The 16,505-nt window shown below is 42.2% G+C and overlaps 1 protein-coding gene across 1 annotated transcript; it reads left to right on the top strand.

The window, feature by feature from the left end:
- Nucleotides 1–1,466: 1,466 nt before the first annotated feature.
- LOC123959237 (GTPase IMAP family member 7-like) lies at nucleotides 1,467–9,402 on the top strand. The gene is made up of 3 exons (XM_046033187.1): nucleotides 1,467–1,473; nucleotides 2,598–3,380; nucleotides 9,197–9,402. The coding sequence occupies exons 1-3, from the start codon at nucleotides 1,467–1,469 to the stop codon at nucleotides 9,400–9,402; spliced, it is 996 nt and encodes a 331-aa protein (XP_045889143.1).
- Nucleotides 9,403–16,505: the final 7,103 nt, after the last annotated feature.

Here is a 16,505-nt window from a genome sequence, read left to right as displayed (position 1 = left end):
GTATGAATTCTTGATGGTATTTTATAGTTTGTAATTTCCTGGGAATCACCCCCAAAAAACCAAGGACGAAACAATTACAGACCCGTCGCCCTGACCACTGTGGTAATGTAGTCTTTTGAGCGCCTTGTGTTGTCCCAACTTAAATCCATCACAGACCCTCTCCTGGACCCCCTGCAGTTCGCCTCCAGAGCCGACAGGTCTGTAGATGATGCAGTAAACATGGCCCTTCACTACATCCTCCAGCACCTGCACTCCCCAGGAACCTACACCAGGATCCTGTTTGTGGATTTCAGCTATGGTTTCAACACCATCATCCCGGTCCTGCTGCAGGACAAGCTCCCCCAGCTGAGCGTGGTGGGGACGAGTCCCTGTAATCTATGACCTGGTGCAGCCAGAACAGTCTGGAGCTCCACGCTCTGAAGACAGTGGAGATGGTCATAGATTTTAGAATGAGCCCAGCCCCACCCTCCCCCATCATCCCGTGTGTCTCCCCAGTCACCACTGTGTCGGCTGGGATTGGCTCCAGCCCCCCGCGACCCTGTACGCAGGATAAGCGGTTGATGATGAATGGATGGACGGACTCTGGCCATGAAGACATCAGGCATCTGGAAGGCATCTGGAAACTGCAGTGGCATCACCTGCCCACTAGAGAGCAGTTTAATATAAGCGTTTAGATTATTGTCAGTTTGTGGTGTATCTGTATAGGAGGGTGAAACACATTAACACTTATGGAGATAAACATAAAGTCAAGAAGCACACAACAGAATGTCATGTGATTTTGCCAACTTCAGATATTAATTCATGTTAATGTTTACATGACGTTTTGATATGGTGTGTCCACCACTGCCTCACCCACAGAATAAACACTCCACCATAAAGAGGTATAAAAAGACAACGCTGCCATTTTGACCCAGACAAATAAAGCTTTCTATTAATATAGGATTATTGTTGAGACAAGATTAGTGAGATGGTATAAGTAATACCAGCAGATCAGAAGCTGTAAACCATCTAAATTCATCCGTACCTCTGGCATGACAGTAATTTATCTTCAGAACAAGCCTCGGTGCTTTAGTTGTTATTTAAAGCTATGTGACTGAAATGTTGAGAATAATTTACATGTTGCTTATTTATATCACTCATCATCTTTATTGAATAGGCTAATAGTTTTACCAAATAGTTTTTTCTTTAAGCATGTAAAATAATGAAAGAAAACATTTACGTCGTCCTCACATAACATCTTTGGTTGTGGAGCTTTTTGATATGCAAACGAGCTGGGTGTTACTGTACAGACATGACGGGTATAAAAAAAGAAGAGCTCTGTGTAAAACATTGGCTGGCCGCAAAGGACAGGTGGAAGACAAAGTGAGAGGCAAACCGGAGCAAGACAGTAGAAAAGACACACAGTCACAACATCCTGGAGATCTAAGAATTTTCAACTCTGCACTGATCTCCTGTTTTTTGAAAGCATGGATGGTAAGTTCTGCTTATTATTCTCCTCACATCAGCTCGTTTTATATATTCAGTACTGTTATTAGAGATGATCCAAAGCATACACAAAATTGATAATTGCAGCAGCCTTTTCTCTTGTCTTAATCAAAAAGCCCTGCAACGAATAAGCTGCATGCTTCCAACAAGAACCAAGAGGTCCAATAACATCACACCTGGTTCAGCGCCTTTACATCCACTCCCTGCCTGATTTTAAGACCTTATTGATTGCTTTTTTGGCTCTCCATGACCCGGCTCCAGATTATATTTTAGATCGTTGAACCTATTATGAACACGTGCATAGTTTTAGGGCTCCCAGGCTCGGAAACAACCGGCCCAAGGAAGTGTCTTCTTTTAAGTCTGTTGCACAATATACATCACAATATGCACTTTTATCAGAAAGCATCTCCTGATGATATCTGAGCTGCCTATTTATTTTACTGATTTTATTCTTGTTTTATGTTCTCTTATATCCTTTGTAGTTATTATTAGTCATATTTTATTGTTTATTTCTATTTTATTTTATTTTGCTCTCGTGTATTTTATCACTTGCTGTGGTATTAAATAAGTGCTTCACAAATAATATTAATAACAACAACAATAATCGTTATCATCATAACAATCATCATCATAAGTGTCAAAGCATTTGATTTATTGATTGCTGTCAGGAAGAAAGAATTTCAGAAAACATGCTTCCGAAATAAATTGCATAAATTGCAATTGTAGTTTAAGTGAAAGCAATTTCATTAAAGATGTTTAAACATGTAAATAAACATGTTTATTTTGAAAAGTCCCTGCATTTCATGTGAATAAGGATGTAAGTATTTTGTATAAGTAATAGCAATTCCCATTATAGCAATGAATATGCATAAGGTGTTGCTGCTTATCATGTAGTTAGTTCATAAAACTCTTCCAGGAGGTTTTACCTTCAACGTTCATCCGAAGCCGAACAAAGCATTCAGTTCATTTGCCAGTTATGTTAGTAAGCTTATGTTGTCAGCAACGTTTCACTACTTTGGTGCCACTTTTCTCAATGTATATTTACTGAAACTCCAGAGAGAAACTACACTAATATTGTATATTACTGACACAAAGTACTTATTGTCTTCTAGCTTTAACAAGGATTGTGGTGTTGGGAAAAACTGGAATCGGGAAGAGCAGCATCGCTAACACCATATCTGGAGAGACTGTGTTCGAGGTAGACCATTCAGCCTTATCTGGAACAAGTGAATGTCAAGCAAAAAACATATCTGTCAATGGAAGAAGCATTAAGTGGATTGACACTCCTGGGTTCTTTGACACACGGAGGTCTGAGAAGGAGATGAAGCCTGAGATAGTGAGGTGCATCACAGAGTGCGCTCCTGGGCCTCATGTTTTTCTCATTGTGCTCAAAGTGGAGAAATACACAGAGCATGAGCAGGCTGTCATAAATAAACTCCAAGAATATTTCTCAGAAGAAGCTTTAAAATATTCCATAGTTCTCTTTACACATGGTGACCAGCTCGCTGAGGGAGAGACTATCGAGCAGTTTGTCCTGCGAAGTAAAGATCTGAGTGATATTGTGAGGAAGTGTGAGTGCCGGTGCCACATCATTGATAATAAATACTGGAAGAACAACCAACAGGATGGATACAGGAGCAACCAGTTCCAGGTAGAAGAGCTACTCAAGACAATAGATAAAATGATTGAGGCCAACAAAGGAGGCTACTTTACCAATGAGATGCTCCAAGAAGCAAATAGAAAAGCAGAGGAAGAACAAGAGCGTATCAGACAATCATATCCAAACATGTCACTAGAGGAGATCACACAAAGGGCTAAAACCAGTGTCTTTGAAAATTTTTGGCTTAAATTTGCTGGTGGTGCTACAGCAGCAGCACTGTTGGTAGCTTTCCTTGGTAGGTCAATGAAATAATTCACAAGAGCACAATGGGCCGGATGCAGAGTTGCCAAAAGTTTGGGCGTGCCAGGTATTGCGTGACTCCTTCTTGTAACTGACTCCGAATCAGCCCTTATCAGCCAACAACTGCAATACGGCATGGCTGGAGAGGCAAAATGTGCACGTTCCTGAGTCCTGGCAAAAACATTGAAATGAATGAAAAAAACCTTTTTTTCCGTCTTCTTTCATTACGGCTGTGTCTCCATCTCACAATGACAACAGCAGCCATCTCTGCAACACTTTGCGGTTTGCACCTTCCTTTCAAACTTATTAAATCCAGATGCTGTTGCACTCACATGGAATTGCGTTTAGGCTCGTTAGATCACATTGCTTGTATAAATAAATGTATTAGCAGGTTACCCTCCCGTTACTTTGCACAATAAAACTGAAACGCCCCAAATTTTATATTCATTAAGGCAAAAGTAGTAAATGTACAGGTGCTACCTTGCACTTTTGGAAGACGTCATTCTGCGTGCACACCGTTAGCAGATCAGCTTACGTGTTAATTTGCTGCTGATATCAAGTTAGCACACGTTTTTGCTCACGCAGACCTTTAGTAAATCTGGCCCTATAAGTATTAGGAGTAGCAATAGTAGCAGTATAGTGTTTTTTCACGACTGCAGCGCAGACAGCTGAGAAATATCAGGAGAAATAGGTTCATTGAAGTGATGCAGCTGACACACAACAGGCAACAGAGTCAACACTTTTGTAGAGTAAAGAGCTTTGAGACTTGATACCATATTTCTGAGATTCATTAAAATCTATACCATAGAGTATATTCTGCTACAGCCAGCATTCAAATTATGTATGTGTGCAGCTCTGCCAGTGAGCTTGACTGAATCTTCTATCAAAAATGCTTTTGAAATTTATTATATATCATGTCCTGTTTGTAAAAATTCTGTGTGTGTTTGGTGTCAGATCACGAACTGTCAACGACCGAGTACCAGATCATACCTCTTGACAGCACATTCAGTTCATTTGTGCCATACATTAAAGCTAAGTCTATCTTTTAGAGTTTTAATTTATGGAAACTTTTGATTCTACTTCCATGTATGTTTTCTTTAATCCTGATACAACAATAAATCTGCAAATTCTTGTTTCCAAGTGTCTTTTTTTCATTGAACTATTTGCACTCATCCCATCAGCTGAGCTGCCTGACGTTAATAAAAATAGGACAGGATGTATTTTGTTACTGAATTTACATATCATTCATTCATGTGGCCGAGTTTAGTCCAGTTGAACTTTGAACTAAAATATACAAGCCTTAGCCATGCTTAAGAGGTGGTCTTGGAGCAAAGAGGAAGACAAAATGAACAACAAAGAAAATGAAGGCTGGAAGATCCTCACGTCATCATGTACGAATCGGATTTCCAGACAAGTTGGGATATTTTCCAAAAAGCAATAAAAACCTGTGATCTTTCAATTTACATGAACCTTTATTTAACTGACAAAAGTACAAAGAAAAGATTTTCAGTAGTTTTATTGACCAGTGTAATTGTATTTTGTGAATTTTAACTTATAATTACATGCCTGCAACACACCTAAAGGTGTGGACAGAGTTGAAGTAAGATTGAAAAGTGCACAGAATATTCAAGTAAGCCCTGTTTGGAAGACTCCACAATAAGCAGGCTGACTGGTAACTGGTGAGGTGTCATGATTAGATATAAGAGTAGCATCCGCTAAAGGCTCAGTCTTTGCAAGTGTAACTTGGGCCCAATGGAGGACTCGACCCAAATCGATAAGTAAAGGTTGACAAGTCACCTTGGGACTTTCACCCAAAGAGTTGAAATGTGAACTTAATAACAGTTTTTACCAACCCTGGCGATTCCCACCAGCACAGGCAAGATCAGAGACAGTTTTTCCTTTGAGCAAACAGACACAATAAAACAGCTGCAAACTAAACATAACTATAAAAATAAGCTAAGAACATAATGCAAATAAAAGAATCAACGACCAATAATACTTAATGAGAGGAGAGTTGAGTCGAAAGCTCTTGGTAACGAGTGGTGGCAATCTATAGTTCTATGGTGTGGATTGAATAAAAGGGGCTATAAATAAACACTTCAACACACCAATATAACCAAATAAAAATCCAAATCACACTTAAAAGTACATGCAATGTTATTAAAATAAGCCAGCTATTATACGTCACCACCTCTGGTTCAAAAAAACCCCGAGCCACAATCAGGAGATCTCCTTGGTTAAAATGTTATGTCAATAGCTTTTTCTGAAATCAAAGTCAAATTAAAAATCACTAAAACGAAACACAATATAATAAAACAAAGTAAAAAAATCTCCTCACACACTATAAAACAGGTCATAACAATAAAAAAAGGACAAGGATTCAATTAAAAATAAGTTTAAAATAATAAAAAAAACAGGTAGGCTACATTACTGTGTTAATAACTCAGACAAGGCAAAGCAGCAGTGGCTGCATTAATTCAAAAAACAGCGGTTAGCTATACACTAGAGTACCTTTGTGGTTCACACACACACACCTCTGAATCTCTGCAAACATTTACGTGCTTCATAGGCCGTCTTTCCCAGAGACCTCGCACGGATCACATAGAGCGTCAATCTAGGATAACAGTATAAGCGCACACACACACACCACGTTAGCGCACTACATAACAGAACAACACTGTTAAATTTGCAGGCATTACATACCTCGAATGACGGGACAGAGCAGCGATACACAACCACACCACACAGCAGCAACAGCGGAAAGAGGAAACTCGGAGCTGACCTGACGGGCATTTATTCCCGGGTGGCTAAAGTGGTGACACTTAACCTGTCGCTTACACAAGTAAGGATGGGTTGTGGCTCTCACCTTCACGTAAGTTCAAAGGGAACATTTCTTAATGCAAGATTTCAGAGAGATTAGGTCTTTCAAAATCACCAGTACATAATACTGTGAAAAGATTCAGGGAATTTGGAGACATCTCAGTGCGTAAAGGGGAAGGAAAGGAAACCACTATTGAATGTTTGTGACCTTCGAGCCCTCAGGCAGCACTGCCGTCATGCTTCTGTGACAAATATCGCCACATGGGCTCAGGTGTACTTAGGAAAACCATCGTCACTGAACAGTCCACCGCTGCGTTCAGAAAAGTAACCTGAAACTGTACTACATCAGAAGAGTCCACATCACTTGTTTTCTGGAAAAACAGATGTTGAGTTCTCTTTTACCAAAGATGAATAAGACCATCCAGATTTATCACTGAAAGGTGCAAAAACCAGCAGCTGTGATGGTATGGGGTGGGGGCTCAGCGTCCACAGTATGGTTGAGATGCATGTGTGTGAAGGTACCACTGAGGCAGAGGCTCAGAAGATAGATATGTTGCCTGCTGCCAGTCCAGTTCTGTCTATATTGAAAATGTTTGGCACATCATGAAGAGGGGACCAAGACAACGGCGACCGCAGACTGTTGAGCAACTGAAGTTTTACAGCAAGCAAAGATGTAAAAAATATTCTCGACGCCAAACTTACCTGCTGACCCCTATGTAGACAAAGTGTTACAGAAATGTGAGTTTGGACCCATAAGTTGATGAATCTGGGGGTTACAATGTAAATTGACTGGTAGAGCTCAGGAAGCTTGTGCATCATTGAGTTTGGAGGATAGCCTGACATATGACAAGGTCAAGAGTACTGTTTAGCATGTGTATGAGTTGTTGCCATGGCTTACAGACAACGTTTCAGGTCACTCAGGAAGTCAGCTGGTCAGACCGCTGTGGTGTTTCCAGAGAGCAAGGCATGATGAGACACTTCTTGTTGTTTATTGTAAATAAATACCTTTTGTTTTCAACGTACTCCTGCTTCCTCATTTTCTTCTGGGTCTCTCACAACAAAGGCATGTGTTTTAGCCGTTGTTCCATCACCCCCCCCTCCAGCACAGAGAAAGGAACAAAGATACACAAACATAAAAACGCAGCAGTTTGGCAGGTCTGGAGACTAAAATGGGGGAACTATCTGGATTCTGCAGACAAAGGGGAAAAACATGAGAATGGAGCTTTCAGAAACACAGCCAGACTGTTCACCAGTCAAGAGCTGTGAAAAATCAGCACAGCACTATTGACAAAAATGAAAAGTTTTGTTGCATTCTACCTGTTTTACATAAGTGCTGACTGACATAAAAACAATTCACTCCAACTCTGACACTGTCAAGAGGTCGGCATACAGACAGAAACTAAAACTCTGTAAACCTGTAGTGAGGACATCCAAGCAGTGAAGCTGTATAGGACCTTCAGGCTGTTTGGACTGCACTGACTGGGTTGTTTTCAGGGCTGCTACCAACAATTTGGACGATTTTACAGAGGCTGAGACGTCCTACATCAGCTTTTGTGAGGACAGCTGTGTAGCAACACGTACCAGGGTGAGTTATAACAATGACAAACCCTGGTTCACGTCATCCTCCGGCACCTGGACTCCCCAGGAACCTATGCCAGGATCCAGTTTGTGGATTTCAGCTCTGCTTTTAACACCATCATCCCGGCCCTGCTGCAGGACAAGCTCTCCCAGCTCAGCGTGCCTGACTCCACCTGCAGGTGGATCACTGACTTCCTGACGGACAGGAAGCAACGCGTGAAGCTGGGAAAACTTCTCATCAGCACCAGATCCCCTCAGGGCAGCTTTCTTTCCCCCCTTCTCTTCTCCCTGTACACCAACAGCTGCCACCTCCAGTCACCAGTCCATCAAGCTCCTGAAGTTTGCAGATGACACCACCCTCATTGGGCTCATTTCTGGTGGGGACGAGTCCGCCTACAGGTGGAAGATCGACCATCTGGTGACCTGGTGCAGCCAGAACAGTCTGGAGCTCTGAAGACCGTAGAGATGGTCGTGGATTTTAGAAAGAGCCCAGTCCCACCCTCCCCCATCATCCTGTCACTACTGTGGACTCCTTCTGCTTCCTGGGCAACATCATCTCAAGAGGGAGATGAGGATGTACTTCCTGCAGCAGCTGAAGAAGTTCAGCCTGCCAAAGACAGTGATGGTGCACTTCTACACCGCCATCATTGAGTCCATCCTCACCTCCTCCATCACCATCTGGTGAAACCAGGGACAAGGGCAGGCTGCAAACCAAAACCTCTCACCACAAGAACAGTTTCTTTCTGATAGCAGCGGTCTTCCTCAACAACCCAGGCCCCTACTGTCACTGATTCTCATGCCCCCCTCCCCAAACACACTCCTGACCCCATACTTTACAACAACGCTCAACTGTACTTGTGCTCATGTTGTCAACTTTTGCACATAGACTACTTGTCAGCAAGGCAAATTCCTCGTATGTGAAAAAGGTGCCTGGCAGTAAACCTGATTCTGATTCTGATCCTGATCCTGACAGTGCAGATTTGTCTGGCAGAGATTTCGGCCGGGATCGAGACACCAATGCATCCCCAGCAAACATTTTTTGTTTGTTGCATAAACGTTATGCTTTATTAAATGTCACATAATTAACAAAATAGCTATTAAATGTTAGTCGAGTGATCGTTTACCTTACAACCCTACATGCCACGCGTGAGCTTCTGTTTTTCAGTGCTGCCAGGATGTCTTTCAGAGTGCGTCTCTCAGTGCTGTTATGACGCATCGGATAAATGGTTACTGTATATTACTTAAGTTCAGGAAAAGGACCACTCCTCCTTTTCTTACCAATTCCACCACGTGTGGCTCATTCAATCCCTCCAATCCAACCACCGATGCTTCACTCATTTCATCCACCTGCGCCTGTCCTATCCAATCACCTATAAACAAACCTGTCTCTCTCCTTTCTCTCCTGTTTCTCAGTTCTCACATCCCTCACCCCCAAACCCTGTTTCTCACCTCTTTCAAAGGGCAGCACAGTGGCCCAGTGGGCAGCACTGTGGCCCCAAAGCAAGAAGGGTCTCGACCCCCGGGTTCCTAGCCACTCCAGCCCCCAAACCCTAAACAACCCCCTTCATCCCTCCACTCTCGACTCCTTCATCCCTCTCACCTCAATCCCTCCATCCTAAATTCTGATCTTTATGCAAATTAACTACCTTTTATACCTCACATTAGTGTGTCCTTTGTTAGTGAACTAGCAGTGGGCCGGACTAAAGCCAACCCAGTTTGAAATGGAGCACAAATTATCAAAGAAATTATAATAATATTAATCTTTATTTGTAGAGCACTTTTCAAAAACAAGTTACAAAGTGATTTAACAAGTGTAAAGACAATAAAACACAAAAACAATACATGATAAAACCAAGATAACATTGAAGAGACTAAAATACATGTTTAAGATAAATATAAAATAGAATTAAATAAAAAGGCTGGAAGGGAGAAGGGACTTAAAAGAGTTCACTGACGCACGTGCCCCGGGGCCATTGGCCAGACAGGGGCCCTCTGTGATTGAGGTTGATTATGATTGTCTGTTTTATATGTCAGTTTGATGACTGGCCAGGTAATGATTGGAAGCACACCACAATGCACTGTGTAGATTAGCTACTGAAAAAGATGGGTGGGCGATTGAGCAGGTGGATTAGACCGTACTGATTCAAGATCAGTTTTTGTAAGAACAAGTTGAGATTAAAACGGTGTAATCAATTTGTAACTGACCCATGGTCAGATAGCTTGCATCTGCGAGTGTAACCTTAGTATTTGTGGAAATGGAAGCAGCAGCAAACGAAAGCTCAGAGGAGCTGCCAAGAGAAAGAAGAAATGGATAAGGAAGAGAAAGAAGCAGCTGCAATAAAAAAAATATGCCGCTAATAAGTACCTTTTTCAAAAAAAGCTAGAAATTAAGAGCAGGATATCGAGCTAGCCAGTGTTAGCTTGAAAGCATCGTCTGCTCTACCAGCTATGCTCAGCCTCAGTAACGTTAACGTTAACTGTAGCTAACTTTAGGAAGAAACGGAAAAAGACAGAGGTGGCGCTGGTGTTGTGCCGAATTCTGCCTACCTGGGTTAACCCTCTGCTGAAGCGGCCAGCACCGCGACCAACTATGGGAATGGGACCAGAGATAAAAACGGACTTTCCACACACTTTAAAAAGTTAAGAAGACGATTAAAATCTGATTTTGTCAGCTCAGACTGCCGAAGAGCTGTGTCATTTGTTCCGACATGGACTATCACTCTTGTGATGGAGGACGGGAGCGACGGCATTAGGTCCTGGAGTTTTTTTAAAATGTCAGCTGTGGTGGCACCGGGGAAGCAGTGAGTGGTAGTTTTAAAGAAACGGATGTTTCTGGTTACGGAGTCACCAATTATTAGTGTGGTTGGGGAGAAAAGAGGACGAGGAGATGCCGGTTGTGGGGTTCCAGAGCAGGACTGAGCAGAATCTGCTTCAACACTGCGTGCGGACTGAGGATGGAGTGTGTGAGCTGCCGAGTGTTGGAGTAGCAGTAACAGACCTGAGAGAAGGGCTACCCGACGGTGCAGGGTGGAGACGGCCTCCGGAGCGTCTGAGCACAGCCTCCTTCAGGATCCTACGTCGGGAAGCGGAGGTTTTTGACCGGGATGACGGCCGCCGATCAGGCCCAGCGGCAGACCGGCGGCCCAGCTGATCACAGTTACTAGTGCAGGAGATACAGTTGGTGGAGGAGATGCAACAGTGTCGGCAGGCACTGTCCGCCAAAAAGGATCCGTTTCAGGGAGACTCAAAGCCTCAAGTGCATCCACTAGATGGACCGGAGTTTCGTTAGACAGGGCTGCATAGTGGTTGGAGAGGCCGGTGTGCAGCCATGGACCACCACTTCAGCCCAGGTTGACTGATGCTTTGGAGTCGAGCAGGAGGAAAGCCCTGGAGGGGTAGAGGGGTCCCACAGCACGGTGTCATGGATGTGTCCAAGAGAAACAATCTGTTTGGCTTGTACTGAAGCCACATCCATAAAGCCAGTCAGCAGGGAATCTTTCTCTTTGGCAGTGTTAATTGACTGGAATGGGCAGGGTCAGGGTTCGGCAGGTATTGGTTAAATGGGAAGCAGGCAGGTACAAATGGGGGCTTGGCCACTTCCTCTTCCTCTATGTGGGCAGAAAACGAAAAGCCAGCAGAGAGTCGTTGAGAAAGCCAGAGGCAACTAGCTTTGCCAAGGTAAGCAGCTTCAACAGAGAAACTGTTAATGCTTTTTTTTTTATGTAAAAAAAGTGTTACAGAAATGTGAGTTTGGACCCGGAGATTTTGATAAATCTGGGGTGACCACTGTACACAAACGTGACAAAGTGGTGGCCAGATGTGGATTCATCCAAATAGGGTCACTGACCTCCCCTGAAAGGGGAACCCTTGTCACACTGGCCTGTGCTGTCTCAGCCACAGTGAATAGTATATCCATATTTTATTTTTCTCTCAACTTCAGTAAACATTTCGTGATCAACAGGCCACCTAGTTGCAAATGAAGGCAAATCAATCTGGCTGGACAAAAGACACACACTTGGTTGACTTCCTGAAACATTTCCATAAACAAATTAAGTGCTCAAAGGTAAAGCCCTGTTTCCTCCTTATGGAAAACCACAAGTCTCATCTGTCCATTGATGGACTTTATTATGCCAAAAAAAGTTCACACATCGGCTACAACCATTAGTGAGTAGTCGTAGTTGTGTGTAGTTGTTACAAGTGCACACTCTCTATTCAACAGTCTAAATATGTGCCAAACAAATCCTTATTTCATTTGGTCTGACATTTATACCATTGTGATGTAAGGTGCCCAGTAAATGTTGACAACAGTGACAACATACCTCGCTTTCCCCTACTTTGAGTCTTTTATTAAACAATTATTTTAATACTTGATTTCAGTACTCAACCCACCAGTACTAGCGCTGACATGGGTAAACCAGAGCGAGACAGCATAGATGAGGGCAATAGAAAAACAAAGTCAAAGCCAGCACAGCACAAAGCACTCGTGATATGGGAAGGTTGATGATGATATGGGTTATTTATTTATTTTATCGAAGCTCAGGTGACTACTTTATCAAAGCTGGTGGCAACCAAGACACGACGAGGGTCCAGCAGACTCCAGTAAGCTAAGGAAGGAGCCAACAGTAGCAGCCAGTGCCCGCCAACGTGACATCACTCAGGCCTGGGCAGGCAGTGTAAATGTCACCCAGAGGTTGGAGTGGCATGGCGGCGGGTGCCTAGGGAACCAACAGATAAGACATAAGGAAGGGAATGTGGCTGTTAGAGTTGCTGGACTGATTTAGGGCTTTATGGGACTGAACAAGTGACTGTTAACACCGCTGTTTAGCACTCGCAGGGCGGACTGCGTGTTTACATTGATACATAGTAGCCAAGATGGACTTTCCCAAATGTCAGACTTTTTGTATATGAAGATGAAACCATATTATCATCTTGTGGCTGCAGTTTACATTCTCCCATTCTTTCCTCAGTGAAAATGTTCAAATTGGGCCTAAAGGGTAAATTTTTTGTGGGGCCACCATTATTTTCCAGCGCTGCCTCAACCCTCTTGGGCCTGGAGTTCAGCAGAGCTTCACAGTTCGCCACCGGAGTCCTCTTCCACTCCTCCATGACGACATCACGGAGCTGGTGGATGTTAGAGACTTTGCGCTCCTCCACCTTCCGTTTGATGAGCCCCCACAGATGCTCAATAGGGTTCAGGTCAGGAGACACGCTCGGCCCGTCCATCACCTTTACCCGGCAGCACTCATGCAGCCCCAGACCAGGACACTCCCACCACCATGCTGGACTGTAGGCAGGACTCACTTGTCTTTGTGCTCCTCACCTGGTTGCCGCCACACACGCTTGACACAATCTGAACCCAATACGTTTATCTTGGTCTCATCAGACCGCAGGACCTGGTTCCAGTAATCCATGTCCTCAGTCTGCTGGTCTTCTGCAAACTGTTTGCGGGCTTTCGGAGCTTTAGAAGAGGCTTCCTTCTGGGACGACAGCCAATTTGATGCAGTGTGCGGCGTAAGGTCTGAGCACTGACAGGCTAACCCCCCACCCCTTCCACCTCTGCAGCAATGCTGGCAGCACTCAGACGTCTGTTTCCCAAAGACAACCTCTGGATATGACGCTGAGTGCACGTGTACTCAGCTTCTTTGGTCGACCATGTAACATTAACGTGTCACATGACCAGCGTTGGGAGTAACGCGTTACAAAAGTAATGTAAGTACAGTAATGTATTGCTTTTTACTGTAACGCAGTAATATAACGCATTACTAAATAAAATGTGGAAATATTTTACCCATTACAATCTCAGTAACGCGCGTTACAATACATTTTAAGTCTAAATTAATTGGTGTTTTGTTTATTTGATAATTCACCAACACTGCAAACCATTTCAGCAGCAGAAAAACAAATCCATGAGTAAGAGTAAATTTATTTCCTGTTGCTGGCATCCGATGGTCGAGATTGTAGGCAGGGTGCAAACTACGGGGGAGCTCGGCTCCTCTTAACGAGACGGTAGCTCCCCTGATGGATCATGCGTAAATAGATTTCCATAGGCTGTGTTTGTGCTTTAACGATTTACTTTCCTGATCAGAGAGGCTGCTGTCAGTTCATGCTGACCGATCCTGTCGGATTGTCAGGAGATTCTAATAATCAGTGACGTAATGCTGCTGTACCTTGTGCGTAAATGTCCCATAAATCAAGAGCAACAAACATATTTTTAAAATCTTTGTGTTTCTGCACAATGTATTTAATCAGAAAGAGTAACAAACTGCTACTCTTTTTAATAAAAGATATTGCAAAACAATTTATTTCTTCTAACAGACATTCTGGGGCTGCTTTGTATGTGCAGTAATCTGTCTGTCATCCCCCTGATCTGCATATTTTAATTAAGTTGATGTACCTGCAATGCATACAGTGGAATTTACAATGAGAGTTCAGGAGATTTTTTTTATTCATCTTTGGGTGGAAGTGATTAAAGGTATGAATAAAAGTAGCCTACCTTTATTAATCTCTTACCACATCTCATCTGTCACAAGAATCTTCAAGATTTTCAAGATTTTCATTTGCATTTCATTTGATCATAGAGCTGTAAGGTGTTTCTATTGTTTTGTAAATTACAGCAATTAGTAATAAAAAATAGATTATTAAAGTGTGAGTCTGATATAACTTTTAAGAAAACATTAATTAATTGCATTGCATTTTAATTTAATTATTTATTATGCATGTTCATCATTTTTTCTTCACCTTTGACATATTCTGTATAATCAGACCTGTTTCAGAACCTCACAGGTTAAGAGTCATTCAATTGTTCAGGTCCCTCCCATCAAGTCAAAGAGGCATAGAAAGTGAAAGTACAGTCAAACCACAGCAAGAGAGCCAGAGGAGAAACATCCACCAGTCAGTCCGGAGGCCTACAGCGATCTCTGTTTGAGCAAATGGACGGTGAGTTGAGCTTGCTTCATCGCTGTAGCTGTGAAGGAAGTATTCAGATTTTTTATGTAGTAAAAGCAACAACATTATACTCTTAAAATACTTTATTACAGGTATGTCATACATTAAAATTATACTAAATTAAAGCATGTAAGAATTATCAGAAAAATGTAATTAATGCATTAAAAGTGTGCCTGAATGTGTAAGTACAATTTTACTGTGGTAGCTGGTTAAGGGGGAACAAACTTTAACTACTTTGTAAACTGCGTTGAATAGTTTAATCTTCAACAAGGCATCAAATTTTCATCCTAGTTTTTTTATTAAAAATCTTCCAGATAGATGTAGTGGAGTCAAAGTACAATATTTTCCTCTAAGATGTAGTAGTGTAGAAGTACAGTATAAGTAGAATGACACAGAAATACATAATTGAGTTTAACTTAGCGCAGGATGCTAAACTGGTACATTTTTATTTATAATGCTATTTTAGGTATTTTGCCTTCTTACATCTGTTTAAAATCTGTACAGATGCAAAGTTTAAGATCTAGTGACGGACTACTGTGTAAGGTACCAAGAATGAGGACAGAAGCAGGAAAGAGGATAAATATTTTGTACACTTTGTGTAAATCTGTATTGTTTTTTAATTTACGTAACATATTGTGTTTTATTTGTGTTATACAGGACTCCCTTGTAAAAGAGATTGTGTCTCAATGGGTGTGTGTGTATGTGTATGTGTGTGTGTGTACGTGTGTATGTGTATGTGTGTGTATGTGTGAATGTGTGTATGTGTGTGTGTGTATGTGTGTATGTGTGTATGTGTGTGCGTATGTGTGTGTGTGTATGTGTGTGTGTGTGTGTGTGTGTGTGTGTGTCATGACATGGTAAACTACATAATGGGCACTATAATTACTGGCAACATAAAATAGGTGCAGCATGTAGGTGCTGAATGCAGAGGATGCTCTGGTGCTCTGATTACAACCTTATGTGACATCAGCAGCAGTTTGCAATCATTTTGTCACGATTCAGCCAGTTAAATTAGTGTAATGCAGCATATCAGCTTTGACATCATCTGTATCCTCATGTAGGCTACACATACATCATCCACCCGCCCAACTAATTATTTTCTGAGCTTTAGAGACCCGCACCGGTGTGGACACTTTACCCGGTTTTTAACGGTTCTGTAGCTTTACAGGTGATTTTTTTTCATTGTGTTGTATTGATGTGCGAGTATTTTCTTTAACATAGACTTCAGTGAGTTGAGAGGCCGTGTCGGTCATTTAGACGTTTCCATGCGCACAGTCATGTCACAGCAATTATCTTGGGATGTTAAGCAGCAAAACTAAACTAAACTCTAGTAATTAATGATGGAGCTCAGGATTGATCAGGAGGACAGCTGCTTTACTCCAAACAGGTTCCTTGTATGAGTGTGAGTGAGACCGTTTGGATGTTGAAGAACACAGAACATGAATAAAGGTCAGGTGATTTAAATGTGACGCTATGCTGAGTAAATGCGCACAGCGTCTCTCTTAATGGGGAGGGGCTTCACCCTATTTCACCCACCCGTAATTTTACAGAGCATATATGAGTCCACATGATCCTAAAGACTTTTTAGATAAGTTTTTTATTGATAGACTATACACCTAATTACAGAGGTCTGCACCTAAGTGACCTCATAGTTGTTGCTGTTAACATTAATGTGTTTAGATAGAAAGGTTGTTTTTTACTATGATAAAACAAACTGACATATGTCAAGTTGACTTTATAATCCTTGGATTTGTAGATTATCGTGTCTTCTCCCTGT

The sequence above is a fragment of the Micropterus dolomieu genome, linkage group LG20 (genome assembly GCF_021292245.1).
Source record: "Micropterus dolomieu isolate WLL.071019.BEF.003 ecotype Adirondacks linkage group LG20, ASM2129224v1, whole genome shotgun sequence".
In the NCBI taxonomy this organism is placed as follows: domain Eukaryota; kingdom Metazoa; phylum Chordata; class Actinopteri; order Centrarchiformes; family Centrarchidae; genus Micropterus; species Micropterus dolomieu.
This window is presented reverse-complemented; position numbering and strand designations above follow the sequence as displayed.